Here is a 23,573-nt window from a genome sequence, read left to right as displayed (position 1 = left end):
GCTGAGTCATCCGGGTAACCCCAGATATTTTTTATATGGGAGTGAAATATCTTTGGCCAGAGGAATGTTTACGAGCAGTTTATATAGTTGTGGCACTGACAGTAGCCTTCCCACACAAAAAAGGGATGGAATCACTCTGGTTATTTGTGCATTTAACTGATTATAGAATGGCAGAGGTCTAGGAGCACGCCAATTATCTGGTGAGGGAAATGTGGCATGGTGGGAAACTAGTTATATTTAGTATCTGAGAATTTGTCCTTCACTTTTCCTGAAACGGAACATGGGTTAGGTTTTAAAACAGTCAGGCAGGCGAGAAATCCCTATATTTGTTCCTGTTCCAGTCGTCATTTCTGTGGTTGAAGGATTGTTGTGTTCTCCACCTCTTTAGGTCTTGCTGATGCTGATGAAAATTGCAAACGATTTACAGACCGATGTATGCCAGAAGCTTTTAAAAAGGTAAAAGAAGCAACTTCGATATTCACATAATCAGCATAAAGTAAAATTAAATCTGCATTCTAACTTGTAGAATTCGTAAGTCTGTTTTATATCTTCAAAATGCTTTGTAGGGGTGTTTTCAGGGCGAGAGGGAAAGCTGGCCTGGTGGTATAATGTATTTGTATGCTATGACTCTAGGATATGTCACCTTCAATGATGTAAAACTGGAGAAAATTGTGATCAACAACATGAAAGTCTTCAACTTAATCAGTAAATCATTATTTCAGCTGTTGAAATTGGATGAAAGACTCCTTAATTTATTACTTGACTTGTCAATCAACATTTTATTGCACTCAACATCTAAACGTCCAGGGAATGCAAATAAATTAGTTGCTGATGCATTTTTTTTTCCACAGTTACTAACATCAAGTGCTGTCCATAAATGGGGCACTGAAATTCATGAAGGAATCTACAACATGGTGATGCTTTTAGTGGATCTGGTTGCAGAGCGAGTCAAACAGGACCCAATTCCCATTGGCCTTATGGGAGTGCTCACCATGGTATGTAGACAATTGTATCTATAACAATATCATAGAATCATAGAAATTTACAGCATGGAAGGAGGCCATTTCGGCCCATCATATCTGCGCCGGCCGACAAAGCTATCCAGCCTAATCCCACTTTCCAGCTCTTGGTCAGTAGCCCTGTAGGTTATGGCACTTCAAGTGCATATCCAAGCACTTTTTAAATGTGGTGAGGGTTTCTGTCTCTACCATCCTTTCAGGCAGTGGGTTCCAGATCCCCATCAGAAATTTCTGTGTAATCCCCTCTAAACCTCTTACCAATTACTTTAAATCTATGCCCCCTGATTGTTGACCCCTCTGCTAAAAGAAATAGGTCCTTCCTATCCACTCTATCTAAGCCCTTCATAATTTTATACACCTCAATAAGATCTCCCCTCGGCCTCCTCTGTTCCAAAGAAAACCACCCCAGCCCATCCAATCTTTCCTCATAGCTAAAATTCTCCAGTCCAGGCAACATTCTCGTAAATCTTCTGTACCCTCTCTAGTGCAATCACATCTTTCCTGTAATGTGGTGACCAGGAATGCACTCTGTGGGCTAACTAATGTTTTATACAGTTCAAACATAACCTCGCTGCGCTTGTATTCAATGCCTTGGCTAATAAAGGCAACTATTCCGTATACCTTTTTTTAACCACCTCATTACCTGGCCTGCTACCTTCATGGATCTGTGGACCTGCACTTTAAGCTTGCTTTGTTCCTCTACACTTCAGTGCCCTACCATTCAATATGTATTCCCTTGCCTTGTTAGCCCTCCCCAAATGCATGACCTCACTTCTCCGGATTGAATTCCATTTGTCACTGTTCTGCCCACCTGTCCAGTTCATTGACATCTTCCTGCAGTCTGCAGCTTTGTTCTTCATTATCAACCACACAGCCAATTTTGGTATCATCTGCAAACTTCTTAATCATACTCCCGACATTCAAGTCTAAATCATTGATATATACCACAAAAAGCAAGAGACCTAGTACTGGGTCCCGTGGAACCCCACTGGAAACAGCCTTCCAGTCACAAAAACACCCATCAACCATTACCCTTTGCTTCCTCCTTCTGAGCCAATTTTGGATCCCATGGGCTTTTACTTTCGTGACCAGTCTGCCATGTGGGACCTTATCAAAAGCACACTATCAAATGCACTACCCTCATCGACCCTCCTTGTTACCTCCAAAGAATTCAATCAAGTTAGTCAGACAAAACTTTCCCTTAACAAATCCATACTGACTGTCCTTGATTGATCCGTATCTTTCTCAATGAAGATTAATCCTGTGCCTAATAATTTGTTCCAATAATATTTTCACCACCGAGATTAGGCTGGCCTGCAATTACTTGGTCTATCCCTTTCTCCCTTTTTTAAACAAAGGTACAGCGTTAGCAGTCCTCCAGCATCACACCTGTAGCCAGGGGGTTGGAAAATGATGGTCAGAGCCTCTGCTATTTCTTCTTTTGGGTCTTTATTTCTGCTAGGTAGAGCTATTTTTTTCAGTGCTAATAGGCGAAACCAGTACAAAAATTTGAGGAATTTCAAGCGCAAAAATACATCCAATGTAAATCAGTTTCTGTGACCTATTGTGCTAGTTTTAAAAAGACTACAGGGGGATATAGACAGGCTAAGTGAGTGGGCATGAACATGGCAAATGGAATATAATGTGGAGAAATGTGGTACTTTGGTAGGAAAAATAGAAAAGCAGAGTACTTTTTAAATGGTGAGAGATTGGGAAATGTTGATGTTCAGAGGGACCTGGGTATCCTTGTTCACGAATCACTGAAAGTTAACGTGCAGGTACAGCAAGCATTCCCTTAAAGTTCAGCCATCAACGGAAGGTGATATCTAATTGCTACATGTAAAATTTTGAGGTTCTAAGTTATGGTATGTCCTTTCTGGTGTCATTACAAGGACTGTGCATGACACACACTTGGTGTTTCACTATGTAGAATGAAAATCTGAGAGGGTATACCTTCACAGATACACAACTTTTGCTTTAGATGAAAAAGAATATAGGCGAGAGCCCATGCAAAGAATTGCACCAGGCTCGTGGTGCTAAAAAAGAAGTAAGTAAATGGAGTATTACAGGAGAATTTATTTTCAGATTCAGTGTTAATGTTTTTACATTTCGCCCCTTTAAAATGGTGCGTGGTATTTTTAGGCACTGTTCCTATTTTGCATGAAATATTAACCATTGTCAGCTGTGGCTCAGTGGGTAGCACACTCTCCTCTGAGTCATAAGGTTAAGGGTTCAAGTTTCATTCCAGAGACTTGAGCACAAAAAATCCAGAATGACACTCCAGTACAGTACTGAGGGAGTGGCACACTGCGACGTTAAACCGAGGCCCTGTCTGCTCTTTCAAGTAGTCGCCAATGATCCCATGGCACTAGTTCAAAGACGAGCAGGGGAGTTGTCCCCAGTGTCCTGACCAATATTTATCCCTCAGTCAACATAACAAAAAAAATTATCTGGTCATCATCACATTGCTGTTTGTGGGAGCTTGGCTGCTGCGTTTTCCACATTACAACAGTGACTACACTCCAAAAAGTACTTTGTTGGCTGTAAAGCGCTAGGAGATGTCCTGTGGTCGTGAAATGCGCTGTATAAATCCAAGTCTTTATTTCTTGTTGTTTGGATTTCCAGGCTTTCAATCCAGGGAACGAGTACCATTTCAAGAACCGAATGAAAGTTTGCCAGAGGAATTGGGCAGATGTTTTTGGAGATGGCAAAATGTATGCCATCTCACCACCGGCCAATTTACAGAAGGTTGGTTGGACAGAGTTGAGAATGAGATAAATGTATGTACAGTATACTCAGACATGAGCACGAACTTGCCACTCTGGAATGGAATGCCACTCAAAAGAAATGTTGAGGCAAATACAAAATAGGGGGATGACTGTTCAATATGACTTTTTTTGAAGTTATTGGCCAGAATTTACTAGGTCTGTATTTGGATTTCGAGAAGGCATTTGATAAGGTGCCACATAAGTTTACTGCACAAGATAAGAAGAGCTCACTGGGTTGGGGGTAATATATTAGCATGGATAGAAGATTGGCTAACTAACAGAAAACACAGATTCGGGATAAATGGTACATTTTCAGGTTGGCAAACTGTAACTAGCGGGGTGCCACAGGGATCAGTGCTGAGGCCTCAACTATTTACAATCTATATTAATGACTTGGATGAAGGGACCGAGTATAATGTAGCCAAATTTGCTGATACAAAGATAGGTGGGAAAACAAGTTGTGAAGAGGACACAAAGAATCTGCAAAGGGATATAGATAGGTTAAGCGAGTGGGCAAACATATGGCAGATGGAGTATAATGTGGGAAAATGAGGTTATCCACTTTGGTAGGAAGAATAAAAAAAAGCAAATTATTATTTAAATGGAGAGAGACTACAAAATGCTGCAGTACAGATGGATCTGGGGGTTCTTGTACATGAAACACAAAAATTAGCATGCAGGTATATCAAGTAATTAGGAAGGCAAATGGGATGTTGACCTTTATTGCAAGGGGGATAAAGTTTGTCATCTTATTTAAGGAGGGATATACTTGCATTGGAGGCAATTCAGAGAAGGTTCATGAGGTTGATTCCTGAGATGAAAGGGTTGTCTTGTGAAGAAAGGTTGGGCCTATATTCATTGGAGTTTAGAAGAATGAGAGGTGATCTTATTGAAATGTATAAGATTCTGAAGGGTCTGGACAGGGTAAATGCAGAGAGGATATTTCCCTCGTGGGGGGGGAAATCTAGAATATTGGATATATATGCAGTTGTAACAGCAGAGTTTATGTAGTAGTCCATGAAGCCATATTTATTTTCTAGCTGGCTAGTCCTTAATTCTATGGCATAGTTTCAGAATAATGGATCACCCATTTAAAATGGAGATGAGGAGGAATTTCTTTTGAGGTTCGTGATTCTTTTAGAATTCGCTACTCCCAAGAGCTGTGGAGGCTGCGTCATTGAATATATTTAAGGTGGAGATGGACAAATTTTTGAATGATAGGGGAGTTGAGGGTTATGGGGAACGAGCAGGAAAGTGGAGTTGAGGCCAAAATCAGATCAGGCATGCTCGAGGGGCCAAATGGCCTACTACTGCTCCCATTTCTTATGTTCTAATAATGATGGCCACATAATGTGAGCATTTACTCATCTGCCTCTTTCCATACTGCACCTCTTAATTCAGAGGGATTATGAACCCCACCACTGCTTGGGGGCTTGTAGGTTACATATTTCTGGTGTCACTTGGTGAAATGTGTTTCTGTATTGTACAGCTTCCACCTTGCATTTAATTCCTTGGTGTCAAATAGAAATGCCGTAACTTAAAAGAATGACATGATCGAGTTCAATAATTGGATCATTGCACAGAGGGGAATGCTCTTGAAGTTGAATATATATGCTATGGTAACAGCAGAGTTTACTTAGTAGTCCATGAAGCCATATTTATTTTCTAGCTGGCTAGTCCTTAATTCTATGACATTGTTTTGTGGTATAGTTGGACCTCTCTGGTCTGCCACCCTTGGGACCTGACTGGTGCTGGACCAGAGAATTTTCCGAACCAAGGGAGGTCAGCTATGACAACACTGCTGACAACGACCCGGAAGCGTTCTGCGCATGCACTGCGCAGAAGCCTACTACACAGCATTTAGTATCCAGAATCACTTTGTCTTTTAAAATCCTCATGCCCAGTTTCGGCGCCTCAGTCAGCCACTTGCCCGGCCCGCTTACCTCAATGAACTTAAAGAAGGGTAACTTTGAAGGTATGAGGCATGAATTGGCTAAGATAGATTGGCTAATGATACTTAAGGGGTTGACTGTGGATGGGCAATGGCAGACATTTAGAGACCGCATGGATGAATTACAACAATTGTACATTCCTGTCTGGCGTAAAAATAAAAAAGGGAAGGTGGCTCAACCATGGCTATCTAGGGAAATCAGGGATAGTATTAAAGCCAAGGAAATGGCATACAAATTGGCCAGAAATAGCAGCGAACCTGGGGACTGGGAGAAATTTAGAACTCAGCAGAGGAGGACAAAGGGTTTGATTAGGGCAGGGAAAATGGAGTACGAGAAGAAGCTTGCAGGGAACATTAAGGCGGATTGCAAAAGTTTCTATAGGTATGTAAAGAGAAAAAGGTTAGTAAAGACAAACGTAGGTCCCCTGCAGTCAGAATCAGGGGAAGTCATAACAGGGAACAAAGAAATGGCAGACCAATTGAACAAGTACTTTGGTTCAGTATTCACTAAGGAGGACACAAACAACCTTCCGGATATAAAAGTGGTCAGAGGGTCTATTAAGGAGGAGGAACTGAGGGAAATCTTTATTAGTCGGGAAATTGTGTTGGGGAAATTGATGGGATTGAAGGCCGATAAATCCCCAGGGCCTGATGGACTGCATCCCAGAGTACTTAAGGAGGTGGTCTTGGAAATAGCGGATGCATTGACAGTCATTTTCCAACATTCCATTGACTCTGGAACAGTTCCTATGGAGTGGAGGGTAGCCAATGTAACCCCACTTTTTAAAAAAGGAGGGAGAGAGAAAGCAGGGAATTATAGACCGGTCAGCCTGACCTCAGTAGTGGGTAAAATGATGGAATCAATTATTAAGGATGTCATAGCAGCGCATTTGGAAAATGGTGACATGATAGGTCCAAGTCAGCATGGATTTGTGAAAGGGAGATCATGCTTGACAAATCTTCTGGAATTTTTTGAGGATGTTTCCAATAAAGTGGACAAAGGAGTACCAGTTGATGTGGTATATTTGGACTTTCAGAAGGCTTTCGACAAGGTCCCACACAGGAGATTAATGTGCAAAGTTAAAGCACATGGGATTGGGGGTAGTGTGCTGACGTGGATTGAGAACTGGTTGTCAGACAGGAAGCAAAGAGTAGGAGTAAATGGGTACTTTTCGGAATGGCAGGCAGTGACTAGTGGGGTACCGCAGGGTTCTGTGCTGGGGCCCCAGCTGTTTACATTGTACATTAATGATTTAGACGAGGGGATTAAATGTAGTATATCCAAATTTGCGGATGACACTAAGTTGGGTGGCAGTGTGAGCTGCGAGGAGGATGCTATGAGGCTACAGAGTGACTTGGATAGGTTAGGTGAGTGGGCAAATGCGTGGCAGATGAAGTATAATGTGGATAAATGTGAGGTTATCCACTTTGGTGGTAAAAACAGACAGACTATTATCTGAATGGTGACAGATTAGGAAAAGGGAAGGTGCAACGAGACCTGGGTGTCATGGTACATCAGTCATTGAAGGTTGGCATGCAGGTACAGCAGGCGGTTAAGAAAGCAAATGGCATGTTGGCCTTCATAGCGAGGGGATTTGAGTACAGGGGCAGGGAGGTGTTGCTACAGTTGTACAGGGCCTTGGTGAGGCCACACCTGGAGTATTGTGTACAGTTTTGGTCTCCTAACTTGAGGAAGGACATTCTTGCTATTGAGGGAGTGCAGCGAAGGTTCACCAGACTGATTCCCGGGATGGCGGGACTGACCTATCAAGAAAGACTGGATCAACTGGGCTTGTATTCACTGGAGTTCAGAAGAGTGAGAGGGGACCTCATAGAAACGTTTAAAATTCTGACGGGTTTGGACAGGTTGGATGCAGCAAGAATGTTCCCAATGTTGGGGAAGTCCAGAACCAGGGGTCACAGTCTAAGGATAAGGGGTAAGCCATTTAGGACCGAGATGAGGAGAAGCTTCTTCACCCAGAGAGTGGTGAACCTGTGGAATTCTCTACCACAGGAAGTAGTTGAGGCCAATTCACTAAATATATTCAAAAGGGAGTTAGATGAAGTCCTTACTACTCGGGGGATCAAGGGGTATGGCGTGAAAGCAGGAAGTGGGTACTGAAGTTTCATGTTCAGCCATGAACTCATTGAATGGCGGTGCAGGCTAGAAGGGCTGAATGGCCTGCTCCTGCACCTATTTTCTATGTTTCTATGAACACCAACACCTCAAAAAAAACCACATACGTACACACAAAAAAAACCTAGAAATCGGAGATAAAGTGGAGGATAAAGTCAAGGAGAGACACTGACCCTTGCCCACGATCCTACTCCCGGTGCCAGTCAGTGTAAGCTGCAAGCAGAGCCTGACTGGTGGAAGTGGCAGCCTCCTCTCAGACGCAGACGCGCGCGCGCGCGCACACACACACACACACACACACACATGCCCTAAGAGCATGTCGCCCGCCACTAATCGGGCAAGAAGAGGCGGCCTCGGCAGTCAGGTGCGTGTCAAATCACAGCACCAGCCAGTGTGTAAAACCTCCAGCTGGCCAGGGCAAGCCTGTTGAGATTTGTCATCCAAAATATATCACACGTACGTTTGACATGTGAAGCCACAATTTGTTTTTTCAATGGACGCCACCCATGTCTGGACTGATGCCGGACCAGGAATGTTTCCGGACTAAATAATCCTGGACTGGAGGGGTACAACCTGTATAGTTATAGCTTGGATGTTGCTGATGATGATTGTTGACAAAGATCTTTTTTTGGTTACTTTTATCTTTATTTTGCAGGAACCTCATGGATGGCTCATAGATCTGGTTAATCGGGTAGGCACTCCACTCTATTTTACCCCTCCCCCACCCTACCTCACTTTCTTTATATACTTGTCAGGTTGCAGAAGAACCTAAGGAATCCTGTACAAGTATTGTAAATAATCTGGTGTTCTTGCTGCGTTGTTTATTCTTGTACAATAAATACTGCAGTAGATGAAAAGGGAGGTCGTGGAAGGCACTGGGAGAAAAGGGTGGACGCAGCATTCTGACAGGGAAAGGATAGGGAGAGCCATGAAATCAAACTGAAAGGTCAACAAACTGCGGAGGGACAGACAGACAGAGAGAGTATGAGGAATATAGCAGAATATATGAAGTACAATAACAGAGCATTCTTTTAAGTATATCGGGTGGAAGGAAAGGGTACAGAAGAAACATTGGACTGCTTGGCAGTGAGAAGGTAGTGTCTGAGGAGAGGGATGCGACAGAATTCCTGATTTGTTGTTTTGTACGCTTTTCCCCTTGAAAGGCTGAGGACTTTAGAGTCGAGGTTACAAACCTTTTAGTATCACAAGTGAAGGAATAGAATCATAGAACTCAGAAGGATGCCATATGGCCGATCGTGCATGTGCTACCTCTTTGAAAGAGCTACCCAATCAGTCCCACTCCCCTGCTCTTTACTATAGCCCTCCAATAGTACAAAGCTTTAGGAAGCTGAAGGTAAACAAAGCTCTGAACATGTTCTTTCGAGGGCACTGGTGGAGTTGGCTGAGGAAATTGTAAATCCCCTCAATATATTTCAAAGCTCTTTGGGATAGAGAATAGAAGGGACCATCTGGAAGGACAACTGTGATTCAAAACAATCAGGTTGGGTTCAGAAGGGACAGTTTGTATCTTGATCAGTTTATTGGATTTCTTTCAGGAGGTTGCAGATCTAGTGGAAAAGAGTGATGTAGACACTGTCTTATCTGAGACTAAATCACGATCATGTGAGATAGATGAAAAACTATTTCACTCGATTGTTGTGTGGCAGGAAGGTAGACAATAAAGGGTCAGTTTGGAAACTAGTTACCAGAAGAATCCCACTGGTGTTCAATTCGGGCCAATTTTTCTAAATGCTTATAGGGCAGAATATTGTCGAAGGTGTCCATCATCATAGGTAGTCCCTCGGAATCGAGAGACTTGCTTCCACTCTTAACATGAGTTCTTAGGTGGCTGTACAGTCCAATACGAGAACCACAGTCTCTGTCACAGGTGGGACAGACAGTGGTTGAAGGGAAGGGTAAGCGGGGAGCCTGGTTTGCCAAACGCTCCTTCCGCTGCCTGCGCTTGATTTCTGCATGCTCTCGGCAACGAGACTCGAGGAGCTCAGCGCTGTCCCGGATGCACTTCCTCCGCTTAGGGCGGTCTTTGGCCAGAGACTCCCAGGTGTCAGTGGGGATGTCGCTCATTATCAGGGAGGCTTTGAGGGTGTCCTTGTAACGTTTCCTCTGCCCACCTTTGGCTCGTTTGCTGTGGACAAGTTCCGAGTAGAGCGCTTGCTTTGGGAGTCTCGTGTCTGGCATGTGAACCACGTGGCCTGCCCAGCGGAGCTGATCAAGTGTGGTCAGTGCTTCAATGCTGGGGATGTTGGCCTGGACGAGGACGCTAACGTTGGTGCGTCTGTCCTCCCAGGGGATTTGTAGGATCTTGCGGAGACATCGTTGGTATTTTTCCAGCGATTTGAGGTGTCTACTGTACATTGTCCACGTCTCTGAGCCATACAGGAGGGTGGCTATTACTACAGCCCTGTAGACCATGAGATTGGTGACAGTTTTGAGGGCCTGGTCTTCAAACACTCTTTTCCTCAGGCAGCCAAAGGCTGCACTGGCGCACTGGAGGCAGTGTTGGATCTCGTCATCAATGTCTGCTCTTGTTGATAGGAGGCTCCCGAGATAAGGGAAGTGGTCCATGTTGTCCAGGGCCGTGCTGTGGATCTTGATGTCTGGGGGGGCAGTGCTCTGCGGCGAGGACAGGCTGGTGGAGAACCTTTGTCTTACTGATGTTTAGCGTAAAGCCCATGCTTTCATACGCCTCAGTAAACACATTGACAATGTCCTGGAGTTCAGCCTCTGTGTGCACAGATGCAGGTGTATAGCAGATGACACCAAGTTTGATGCATTGGCCTAGATGCAAATCAATGAGAAATATTAAGAGATCTTGCCATACCAAGTCAATGGGCAGAGTGGTGGCAGATCACATTCAACATGGATAAGTGTAAAGTCATAAGATTAGGCAGAAGAAGCAAAAATGTGGATTCCATATTAAATAGCAACCTGCTTGTGATAATAGACCAGGAAATAAATCTGAGGATTATAGTGGGTAGGTTTTTAAAATGGTCAGTTGAGTGTTTAAAGGTGATGAAGAAAGATAGTAAAATGTTCCATAGGATTACATAGCATATACAACACAGTAACAGGCCACTTGGCCTAACGGGTTTAGCTGAGGAAGTGGAACATAAACTGATCAGCATAACCCTCTTTCCCTTTTCCCTCATGCTTGTCTAGCCTCCCCTTAAATGCATCTATGCTATTCGTTTCAGCCACTCCCTGTGGTAGCGAATTCCACATTCTCCTCACTTTTTGAGTAAAGAAATTTCTTCTGAATTCATTATTTGATTTCTTGGTGACTGTCTTATATTAATGGCCTCCAGTTATGCTCTTCCCCACAAGTGGAAACATTCTCTCTATATCCATTCTTTATCAAAACCTTTCATAATTTTAAAGATCTCTATTCAGTCACCCCTCAGCCTTTTTTTTTCTCAAGAGAAAAGGAGACCCAGCCTATTCATCCTTTCCTGATGTGTGTACCCTTGCATTTCTGGTATCATCCTTGTAAATCTTCTCTGCACCCTCTCCAGTGCCTCTAAACATTGGGATGTATAGCTAGGGGTGTGGCTTATAAGTTGAATGAGATGTGTTGAAATTGTATCTGGCTTTGATGAGGCACACCTGGAGTAGCCTTATCAGTTTTAGTCTCCATGTTACAGGAATTATTTAGAATTATAGGATGAAGTCTAGCGGAGCTACTAGGTTGAACCCTGAACCAAAATGCCTGAGTTATCAAGAAAGATTGTCAAAAGTAGAAATGTAGCATCTAAAGAAGAGGAAGCTGAGGCGGAACGTGATAGAGGTCTTTAAGATTTTAATGGATGTGGAGAATTTGGATTCAGGAGATTTTTTGTCAGGCATATAATTTGGGAATTGGAGGACATGTTTTAAAGTTAAAAGGTATTGCAAGAGAATAGAAAATTTAAGCAATGTTTTCTTAGTAAGGGGGTGGTAGAGCTGTGTAACAGATTACCAGCAGGGATAGTGGAATAGAAAACCACACCAGGTTTTATAAAAATGAATTCCTATTAGGAAAGCGAATGCAGGGCTATTGTATCCAAAATCCTGGTAAGGAAATGGATGGTTTGAAAGGGTGGGCTGGCTGAACCGATGGGCTTCTCCTGCCCAAAACACTACCATGTATCTATTACAAGGATTAACTAGCAGTTCACAAACAAGCCAATTTATGATCGGCTATAGTGCTACTTTTAAGTACATTAGATGTAGCCAATTAAAGAGAAAGATTTAGTCCTTATTCAGATAGAGGTGAAGGTCTTCTTTATTTATATTTGGTTTCAAGACCACCTCAACACATTAAGAACCATTTTCAGCAATGGATAACCACTTGTACAGGTTGAACCTCCATTATCTGGAACCCTTGTGACATGGCCTGTTCTGGATAAGGGATTCTTCCAGATATGGGGTGGTCATGTTGAGGGGGGTGGGGGTAGTGGGCGGTCACGGATTGCAGGGTCAGGCCAGCGATTGCAGGAGTCAGCACCGAGGAAGGACTTCAATTTGTTCATGTCGGAGTTCTGCGCATGCGCCACCCGGTGGCCAGGAATGGTTCTGGATGAGGGGTGGTTCCAGATAAGGGAGGTTCAACCTGTACCTGCAGTTCCTACTTGAGGTTTGCTCTCTGGGTTTTGCAGGACTGACTTTATTATTGGAAAACCAACTGGAGTGAGCTTGGGGAACCACCACATGAAACAGTGGAATTTGACATGACACTGGCTTTGACTGGGCTTTCAACCAGCACCTAGACCCTAATTTAGTGCCAATAAATCTCTTCACTCTGGTTTTGATAATTCAGTGTTGGCACTTTGCTCATTAGTTCTCAAATGCCTCCGGAAAAATTGGACATAAGCCAAAATGCTCCGTACAAACAAAGTAGTGATGCTCTTGATTTACCTTTTTTAAAATGGTCCCACTAAATAACCAGCAGTAATAACCCTTGTGTTGTATAGCTCAAAATAATTTCTCCAGACACAATTTAAACAACTTGTAATCTAATTGTACAATTGAATGTTCTTAACCGGTGGTGATGGTATGAACATTTCAAATAGCCATTCTATGTTTTTACTAAATTCCTATTGACAGTAGTTAGCACCTGATATCTTTATAGAAAATATCAAGTGATTGTTTGTATTTGGTAGCCTCCTTGAGGATTCAGCATCTGTATCAGAAATTAGCAATTTGCGCAGTTGATCCAGTTCTCATAACTGTTGAAAAACTAGATTTCATAAAGGTATTTAGGATAATGAACCCATCACCGAGCCTTACTGCCATATGTGCCCAGTATCAAATGGACTTGACAATAGTTTTCCTATCCTCAGGCTGGTCCCAGACCGAAAAGAAGATTTGAATCCTTACTAAGTAACCTTACTGAGTAACCAGCTTCTCAGTAAACCCTCTTTGTTTTCTTCTTCTCTTCTCCCTTACTTGCATAAAAATTATGCCTCTGTACCTTTGTAAAATGTTTCCTGTTATGTGGCAGGGAGTTGTACAGAAAAACTTTGACCTTAATGGCAGTGGTAATGAAAAGTATAAACACCAGAAAAGCTTGGTGTCTCTGCCTTTCCAACTCATTCAGTAATAGCTGTGTAAATTACTCCCAGACAGCATGTCAGCACAGTGTTAGAGTTTGTTAATTAAAGAAATTGGTTTCTATCTAGGAATTTAACCTGCATTTTAACTTGGTTTGTTTCAGAACACAATTGTATTAAAAATATCAGTTATCACCAAGTTAGTTGAATTGTTTTGTTTTCTAGTTTGGAGAGATGGGTGGGTTTTCAGCAATCCAGCTGAAGCTTGGCGCAGAGGATATTGAAACTGCAGTAAGTAATTATTTTCAAAATGGTGTAATGGAAGCTCTTTCTAGATAATTTGGCACCACTTTAAACTTGTATATTTTAATACATTTTGTAGTGGTAATCTTTTAAATGACTGCTGGCTACCACGAGATGGGGTTATGATTGACTATTTTGATGGTTCTCCTTTTGCAATACTGTACCATCTGCAAGCAAGAGGCTGAGTGATCTGCTCATATTCCTCTGCTGCTTTCAAACCAGTCACCTGAGAAGCCCTGTGCTTAAAACTCCTAAGTTGAGTGACTTGGTGGGTGGTGTCCATGAATGCAAGTGTTCATTTTATTACTGTGTATTGCCCCATTTTGTACTGTAAGCTGGGCTACCATGGTGATAATTTGCTAACTTCAAATCTTAAAAACTTTAATTGCGTAGCATTATCTGAAGGGGAAAATATTTTATGACATTTTGTCGTAATTTCTTAACTTCCTATGACTAATAATTCTTGCTATGGCGTTGGAAATGACAAAACTAATTTCATTGCATAAATCTGGTTGGTTACTATCGGACTTCTGTTTTAAATCATTATTGTGTTTTTATTTTAGGCTGTGTCAGCACTGGTGCAGCCTTTGGGAGTATGCGCTGAATATCTAAATCCCACAGTAGTACAGGTAAGCAATATTAGCAAAGTCTTCAGTAGAATGGTTAAGTCTAAAATAGAAATTAACCGACCAAGTAGTAGCAAGTGAGCAAAGTGGAAACTCATCCAGCTTTTCACCAAGCTAATTGTATAAGACTGTTTTTAGCGCCATAATATTTGTTCCAAAGTAGACATTGTGGACTTGAAATAAAAATGTAAAATCATTTTTGGGTTACTTTTTATTTTACAGCCCATGTTGGACCCCGTCATTGATAAAATGATACGATATGTACAAAGTTTAGAAGAAAAAGATCTGAAAGACAAGGTAACTTCATTCGATTTTTCTGAGTTGCCTTCATTAGAGCAAGTATTCTATTTCCTCAGTCTTACTAGAATCTCTTAAGACATAAAAAAAAATCTGAGATTTGCCTCTTGAACTTTGAAGCATTCCCCACAAATTAGGATTACGTGCAGACAAAAGTGTGGAACATCATGATGGCCTCGTTACTAGGTTCAGACATTCTTTTACTCACTCGTGTTCGTCAAAAAATATTTTTATTTTCCTGTTCTGTCCAGTTTGATGCCCACACACAGCTTTGTGTTTACCTCAAACTTCTGATGGGCATTTCTGCATGTGTGATTGTCCTCAATCTGTGTTTCTGTCAAAGCATCGCGTGCCATCATGTGCAGTTTGCATCGACTTCTTGGGGCAGTTGTTCCTGACAAGTGATTTTTTTTTTTTAACCTCTGTCAACTAACGTAGCAGCCTTTGACCTATGAGTCTACTCCGTTCCATCACAGCCAGTGCTTGATGGTGAAGCATTGGTTACTGATCTTTGGTGCCAAGAAAGAGTTTGCATTTATATTGAGCCTTGTGTCTCTTGGGCCATTCCAAAGCCTTTCGCAATCAATTAATTATTTTTTTGAAGTGCAGTCATTGTTACACAGAAACATAGAAATATAGAAAATAGGTGCAGGAGCAGGCCATTCGTTCCTTCGAGTCTGCATCACCATTCAATATGATCATGGCTGATCATGCAACTTCAGTACCCCATTCCTGCCTTCTCTCCATAACCCCTGATCTCTTTAGCTGTAAGGGCCACATCTAGCTCCCATTTGACTATATCCAACGAACTGGACTTAACAGCTTTCTGTGGTAGAGAATTCCATCGGTTCACAATTCTCTGGGTGAAAAAGTTTCTCCTCATCTCGGTCCTAGATGGCTTACTCCTTTTCCTTAGACTGACCCCTGGTTCTGGACATTCTCAACATCGGGTACATTCTTCCTGCATCTAACCTGTCCAATTCCGTCAGAATTTTATATGTTTCTATGAGATCCCCTCTCATTCATCTAAATTCCAGTGAATATAAGCCAAGTCGATCCAGTCTTATGTTAGTCCTGCCATCCCAGGAATCAGTCTGGTGAACCTTCGCTGCACTCCCTCAATAGCAAGAATGTCCTTCCTCAGCTTAGGAGACCAAAACTGCACACAATACTCAAGCTGTGGTCTCAACTGGAGTAAGACCTCTCTGCTCCTATACTCAAATCCTCTCGCTATGAAGGCCAACATACCATTTGCTTTCTTTACTGCCTGCTGTACCTGCATGCCACCTTTCAATGAATGATGTATAATGACACCCAGGTCTCGTTGCATCTCCCCTTTTACTAATCTGTCACCATTCAGACAATATTTTGCCTTCCTGTTTTTGCCACCAAAGTGGATAACCTCACATTTATCCACATTATAATGCATCTACCATGCATTTGCCCATTCACCTAACCTGTCCGTCACCCTGCAGCCTCTTGGCATCCTCCTCATAGCTCACACTGCCACCCAGATTAGTGTCATCTGCAAACTTGAAAATATTACATTCAATTCCTTCGTCCAAATCATTAATGTATATTGTAAATAGCTGGGGTCCCAGCACTGAACCTTGCTGGATCACTAGTCACTGCCTGTCATTTTGAAAAGGACCTGTTTATTTCTACTCTTTGCTTCCTGTCTGCCAACCAGTTCTCTATAAACGTCAGTACATTACCCCCAATCCCATGTGCCTTAATTTTGCACACTAATCTCTTGTGTGGGACCTTGTCAAAAGCCTATTGAAAGTCCAAATACACCACATCCACTGGTTCTCCCTTATCCACTCTACTAGTTACATCCTTAAAAAATTCTAGAAGATTTGTCAAGCATAATTTCCCTTTCATAAATCCATGCTGACTTGGAGTGATTCTGTCACTTCCTTAAGTACTCTGGGATGCAGACTATCAGGCTACGTGGTTAACAATTGCAGAAAATTTGTGCACAAAAATGTCTGACAGCAAATAAGCTAAATGACCAATTAATCTGCAGGTTTTTTTCTGGCGATGTTTGAGGGAGGAATATTGGTCAGAATGCTGAGAGCTACTTACTTCTCTTGAAGTGGTACCATGGGATCTTCTACACCCACTGGAACAGGCATCATCTCGCTCACAAAACCAAGGAGGTTATTGTTGACTGCTTTTCAAAAAGAGAGTTCCCTTCAGGAGCGAGTGGGATGCATACTGTAATTCCTCCCTGGCGGTGCAAACTGCTGTTGGACACCAAATACGAGTAAAATTGATGGTGTTTAAAAAGCTCAAGTTACAAGAACAGTTTGTGAATCTCGGTGATGTCCATCCTGAAATGGAGAACACTGAGGTTGCATCTTCCTGCCCGCTTGCAATCTAGCTCAGTTCCTCAGGCAGCACTTTCTACAGGGTGACTTGTAGGATAACTATTATTCATGACCGTGTTTGAGTGGATTGGCTCCAGTAAAGGTACAGTGCCCAAAAAAGAGAGCGAAATATGGAGGGCATGCTTTCACTTTGTCTTAAGTTACTTGCAAGTTACAGCATACTACATTTTTAGTCCTTTTATTGAAAATTGCAAAGATTTGGTCTTAAATTCCTTTCTCCTGTCCAATCCAGAGACTGGTGACTATTCCAGAGCTGCTCTCTGCCATCAAACTATTATGCATGCGGTTTCAGCCAGAGTTGGTAACTATTGTAGATGACCTCCGTTTGGATATCCTCCTGCGTATGTTGAAAACTCCCCACTTCAGTGCAAAAATGAATTCATTGAAAGAGGTAAGTTAGTCTTTTGAAAATATAATAAGGGCAAATGTAACACCACTATTCAAGAAAGGAGAGAATCTCTGTATAATGTGGGGAAATGTGAGGTTTCCCTTTGGTAGGAAGAATAGAAAAGCAATATTTTTTAAATGGTGAGAGACTATTAAATGTTGGTGTTTACAAAACAAAGTTAACATGCAGGTACAGCAAGCAATTAGGAAGATTTGAATATCGACCAATAATTACGGCACATGTTAACTACTGCCACCAAAAGAAGGTTCTCATGGAGTTGCATCCTACATGGTGGCAGCAGCCTCCGGTGTCCCTGCTGTTTGAGCATATTGATACTTTGCCACATGGTAAAGTTGGCATGATTTTAGAGAGAAGTCATAGTTTTAAATCTACTGTTGTGCTTTGACAAGGTAATTGAATTAGTGGATATACTGTACTTAAATTTTCATTCATTCATAAAGGTACTAGATCTGCAGCTTTAAAATAGGTTATATAATGGTAAAGTAGATAGCTGATTTTAAAATTTATTCAGCTTCAGAAAGAAGAGGATGCTAAATGAACAAGTTAAGGGACAGTGATTATAGTAATTCAGCAACATTCCATTTGACTCAAATACAAACCATATACTGTGTTGATGTTTCCGTTCAGAGATGGTCAGCAGAGTAAAGGCTTTCCTGTAAATGCAATTTGTGCCTAGACACCATTAATAATTAAATATATGCTGACTGGCGGAATGTTGCACAAACACGAGGAGAAAATTAATGGGGTGGATATGGAGAGATGTTGACTCGATCGGCAGTGAGAACTGTTAATTATAGGGAAGCCATATTACAGTAATTTCTTCTCTCCAACAATTTGGTCATTTAGGACTAGACTGTCAGTATAGCCTTTAAAGCGTCAGAAAAATAAAATGGACAGAGTTTACAGGCAGAAGAGGTATTTGAGCTTGTCATTGAGGTATAAATAGGTCAGTGTACATCTGAAAGTGGACTTAAAGAAATGAGTTGAATTGGCTGATTTGCCTTCATTCCTTTTGTTTTCTATGTGCTAATTTCAGTTTATGGTAGCAGTTTTCCTCCTAATTTCACCAATGGGGAATCACAGGATTCAAAGCATCAGTGGCAGTTTACTCCCATCAAATTTTACTCATTACAGTTCACACCTTAATTAATCTGCATTGAATAACAGAATAGTGTACTTGTGTATTTTGTCTGCATCCTGTAGCATAGATTAATTTCCCCCCCTCCTATCAAAAGGAAAGGAAAGCAAAATTTGCTTTGGAGAGAAGTTCATTCAGAAATAATGAGAATATTTCCATTTATTCCTCAGGTTACTAAACTGATTGAAGACAGTACCTTATCAAAGTCTGTGAAAAATGCAATTGATACAGACCGGTTATTAGACTGGCTAGTGGAAAATTCTGTACTGTCAATAGCACTTGAAGGTATAGTAAATTTGACAGGATACTGTAACAATGTGATGTAATTTAGAGATTCTAAACCTACAGGCAGTACCAACAGTTGTGACAACTGTCAATATTGAGAACATTATCGAGGATGATTTACTATTTACTCTTAGATAAATATCTGTTTTAGTTTATGCGACTTTTCGATTTCGACAAATGCATGCACTTTATGGTGTCTATTTTCTAACTGAATTGGGAATGGGCTGTCAAGTACCTTGAGTCTAAATGTTAGAAATTTAAAATTGGCCTTTTTAATTTGTAAAATTAACTGTTTAGGGTCTGAAAATTTGAAAGTCACAGAAATCTTTAACTATTAACATTGAACTTTTTCAAAAACATTAATGGATTCCCTACCTGATGTCAGAAAATTCAGCATCGATTTGCAATCAAAAATGGAACTTCTGACCTGTCTAACTTACTGTTGCACTGAAAGGTGCACAGTGTGATGTATGAGTGTTTCATAACACAGAGAGATTGTTTCCACAATGCCTAAACATATTCAGTGTTTCAGTCTCAGCAGGGAGTGTCTAAGTCCAGTTCCCTTCTTCCTGTCCATCCCCCTCCTAAGAGAAAGAAGAAATTAGAAGATACATCCATCAGCAATATTTTTCTCTCACCCATGTAGAGTTTTACCACTGGCCAACAGGCTCCATAAATTCTGTACTTTTCTAATTTCTGTCCACAGCAGCTATTGAAGGGACATGCTGTACCTATCTTGACACTTCTGGCTGGAGAATGATGCATTACATAACACTGTTGACAGTGAGGTGGAGCATGGCAGCGGGGAAGATTGAGAAGAAGGTTGGAGCGATGACGCAGCCCTGTTTGATCTTGGTTCCGATGTGGAATGGGTCTGTAACGGATCCGCTGGCAAGGATCACAGTCTCCATGTTGTCGTGGAGCAGGCGAAGGATGTTGACAAACTTGGCAGCACCCAAAACGGAGGAGGATGCTCCATAAACCCTCAGTCGACAGTATCAAAGACCTTTCTCAACCTTCCTCGCTGCCATGCTCCACCTCACTGTCAACAAGCTCCCTGCCGGAGTGGAACTAAACTACAGAACCAGTGGGAAGCTGTTTAACCTAAGCCGCCTCCAGACCAGGTCCAAGACCACCCAAACCTCTCGTTGAACTGCAGTACGCGGACGACGCCTGCGTCTGCGCACATTCGGAGACTGAACTCCAGGATAAAGTCAATGTATTCACCGAGGCATATGAAAGCATGGGCCTTACGCTTAACATCTGTAAGACAAAGGTCCTCCACCAGCCTGTCCTCACCGCACAGCACTGCCCCCCAGTCATAAAGATTCATGGCACGGCTCTCGACAACGTGGACCATTTCCCATACCTCGGGAGCCTCTTGTCAACAAAGGCAGACATTGATGTGGAGATTCAACATCGTCTCCAGTGTGCCTTCGGCCGCCTGAGGAAAGGAGTGTTCGAAGACCAAGCCTTCAAACCTACCACGAAGCTCATAGTCCAAAGGGCTGTAGTAATTCCCTCCCTCCCTCCTGTATGGATCAGAGGCATGGACGACTTACAGAAGATACATCAAGTCGCTGGAGATATATCGCCAACGATGTCTCCGCAAGATCCTGCAAATCCCCTGGAAGGACAGACGTACCAACATCAATGTCCTCACCCAGGCTAACATCCCCAGCCACTAATCACACTAGATTAGCTTCGCTGGGCAGACCACTTGGTTCGCATGTCAGACACGAGACTCCCTAAGCAACTGCTATATGCGGAGCTTCTTCATGGCAAACGAGCCAAAGGTGGGCAGCGGAAACGTTAAAAGGACACCCTCAAAGCCTCCTTGGTGAACTGCGACATCACCACTGACGTCTGGGAAATCCTGGCCGAAGACCGCCCTAGGTGGAGAAAGTGCACCCGAGAGGGCGTTGAGCACTTCGAATCTCAACGCAGAGTGTGTGAAGAGGTCAGGCGCAGGCAGCGGAAGGAGCGTGTGGTAAATAAGTGCCACTCCCTCTTACCCCGACGAATATCTGTCCCACCTGTGACAGGGTCTGTGGCTCTCATGTTGGACTGTTCAGCCACCAAAGAACTCGCTAGGAGTGGAAGCAAATCTTCCTTGATTCTGAGGGACTGCCTATGATGATGACATAACACTGGCAAAGAGATATATATATCAGATGCAATATGGAACCATTACTGGAAATATTAATTAAAATCCATCTTTTATTTTCATCATCAGGTTCTAGTGGTGTATGTCATTTAGTTCTCATAACCCCATATATTGAACCTAGTAGTGAGGAGTTACATTGCAGCAGTTGGGTGGATATCTGGGCGTTAGACTGTTACATTCCTTTCTATGTTGATTAAGGAGGATAGCCATGCTTGGGAGGAATCATCTTGTGGATTATGTCTATTTGAGTATGCTAATTTGGACAGTTAAGTTTCTGTGCCACATTCAGAAAACCTCATGTTTTTATTCAACTTCTGCAGGAAACATTGATCAAGCACAGTACTGTGATAGAATAAAGGGAATAATTGAACTGCTGGGCAGTAAACTCTCTATGGATGAACTTACCAAGATTTGGCGCATTCAGGTACTGAGTAGAGATTAGAGGTTTACCTATTGCAACCATTTTTAAGAGAGGGGGAGTTTTGGTGGATATAAGTACTAACCTAACTTTTCAAACATTTTCAGAGCATTGTACAGTGATTGTCACACTTTATCATTGCGTTGAATACAGTGAGACTGCTATGTAGTGTGCTGATGTGACTGACATAAGCACACTATTGTGTTACAATTTATTTATTGGATAACATTAAAAGCTGTCTAAAGATGTGACTTAGTGCAAATTCCTGGGACATTGGAACCAGTTCTGGGGGAAGTAGGACCTGTACAAAAGGGACGGTCTGCACTTGGGCAGGACTGGAACTCATGTCCTCGGGGTAACATTTGCTAATGCAGTTCGGGAGTGTTTAAACTAATATGGCAGGGGGATGGGAACCTATTCAGCGAGATAGGGCGAAGTAATATGGAGTCAGAAACAGATGGTAGAAAGGTAAAAAGCAATAGTGGAAGGCCGAGTAAACAAAGGCAAGAAACAAAAAGGGCCACACTACATAATTCTAAAAGGACAAAGGGTGTTAAAAAAACAAGCCTGAAGGCTTTGTGTCTATGTTTGATAATGATACTTGAGGGGTTGACTGTGGATGGGCAATGGCAGACATTTAGAGACCGCATGGATGAACTACAACAATTGTACATTCCTGTCTGGCATAAAAATAAAAAAGCGAAGGTGGGTCAACCGTGGCTATCAAGGGAAATCAGGGATAGTATTAAAGCCAAGGAAGTGGCATAAAAATTGGCCAGAAATAGCAGCGAACCCGGAGACTGGGAGAAATTTAGAACTCAGCAGAGGAGGACAAAAGGTTTGATTAGGGCAGGGAAAATGGAGTACGAGAAGAAGCTTGCAGGGAACATTAAGACGGATTGCAAAAGTTTCTATAGATATGTAAAGAGAAAAAGGTTAGTAAAGACAAATGTAGGACCCCTGCAGTCAATCAGGGGAAGTCATAACGGTGAACAAAGAAATGGCGGACCAATTGAACAAGTACTTTGGTTCGGTATTCACTAAGGAGGACACTAACAACATTCCGGATATAAGAAGGGTCAGAGGGCCTAATAAGGAGGAGGAACTGAGGGAAATCCTTATTAGTCAGGAAATTGTGTTGGGGAAATTGATGGGATTGAAGGCCGATAAATCTCCAGGGCCTGATGGACTGCATCCCAGAGTACTTAAGGAGGTGGCCTTGGAAATAGCGGATGCATTGACAGTCATTTTCCAACATTCCATTGACTCTGGATCAGTTCCTATCGAGTGGAGGGTAGTCAATGTAACCCCACTTTTTAAAAAAGGAGGGAGAGAGAAAACAGGGAATTATAGACCGGTCAGCCTGACCTCAGTAGTGGGTAAAATGATGGAATCAATTATTAAGGATGTCATAGCAGCGCATTTGGAAAGAGGTGACATGATATGTCCAAGTCAGCATGGATTTGTGAAAGGGAAATCATGCTTGACAAATCTTCTGGAATTTTTTGAGGATGTTTCCAGTAAAGTGGACAAGGGAGAACCAGTTGATGTGGTATATTTTGACTTTCAGAAGGCTTTCGACAAGGTCCCACACAAGAGATTAATGTGCAAAGTTAAAGCACATGGGATTGGGGGTAGTGTGCTGACGTGGATTGAGAACTGGTTGTCAGACAGGAAGCAAAGAGTAGGAGTAAATGGGTACTTTTCAGAATGGCAGGCAGTGACTAGTGGGGTACCGCAAGGTTCTGTGCTGGGGCCCCAGCTGTTTACACTGTATATTAATGATTTAGACGAGGGGATTAAATGTAGTATCTCCAAATTTGTGGATGACACTAAGTTGGGTGGCAGTGTGAGCTGCGAGGACGATGCTCTGAGGCTGCAGAGCGACTTGGATAGGTTAGGTGAGTGGGCAAATGCATGGCAGATGAAGTATAATGTGGATAAATGTGAGGTTGTCCACTTTGGTGGTAAAAACAGAGAGACAGACTATTATCTGAATGGTGACAGATTAGGAAAAGGGGAGGTGCAACGAGACCTGGGTGTCATGGTACATCAGTCATTGAAGGTTGGCATGCAGGTACAGCAGGCGGTTAAGAAAGCAAATGGCATGTTG

The 23,573-nt window shown here is 42.3% G+C and overlaps 1 protein-coding gene across 2 annotated transcripts in view; it reads left to right on the top strand.

The window, feature by feature from the left end:
* Positions 1-23,573, top strand: part of usp24 (ubiquitin specific peptidase 24) — a 230,396-nt gene that overhangs the window by 42,369 nt on the left and 164,454 nt on the right. For both annotated transcript variants that reach the window (XM_070886744.1, XM_070886743.1), the window contains exons 3-12: positions 389-456; positions 852-995; positions 3,645-3,767; positions 8,531-8,566; positions 13,650-13,715; positions 14,291-14,356; positions 14,576-14,650; positions 17,276-17,434; positions 18,761-18,875; positions 21,363-21,466. In XM_070886744.1, coding sequence (XP_070742845.1) covers positions 389-456; positions 852-995; positions 3,645-3,767; positions 8,531-8,566; positions 13,650-13,715; positions 14,291-14,356; positions 14,576-14,650; positions 17,276-17,434; positions 18,761-18,875; positions 21,363-21,466 — 956 coding nt within the window. The remainder of the gene's footprint in view (positions 1-388; positions 457-851; positions 996-3,644; positions 3,768-8,530; positions 8,567-13,649; positions 13,716-14,290; positions 14,357-14,575; positions 14,651-17,275; positions 17,435-18,760; positions 18,876-21,362; positions 21,467-23,573) is intronic.

This window comes from Pristiophorus japonicus, chromosome 8 (genome assembly GCF_044704955.1).
Source record: "Pristiophorus japonicus isolate sPriJap1 chromosome 8, sPriJap1.hap1, whole genome shotgun sequence".
Taxonomy (NCBI): domain Eukaryota; kingdom Metazoa; phylum Chordata; class Chondrichthyes; family Pristiophoridae; genus Pristiophorus; species Pristiophorus japonicus.
The sequence above is the reverse complement of the archived record's forward strand: the minus strand, read 5'-3'. Positions and strand labels throughout refer to the sequence as shown.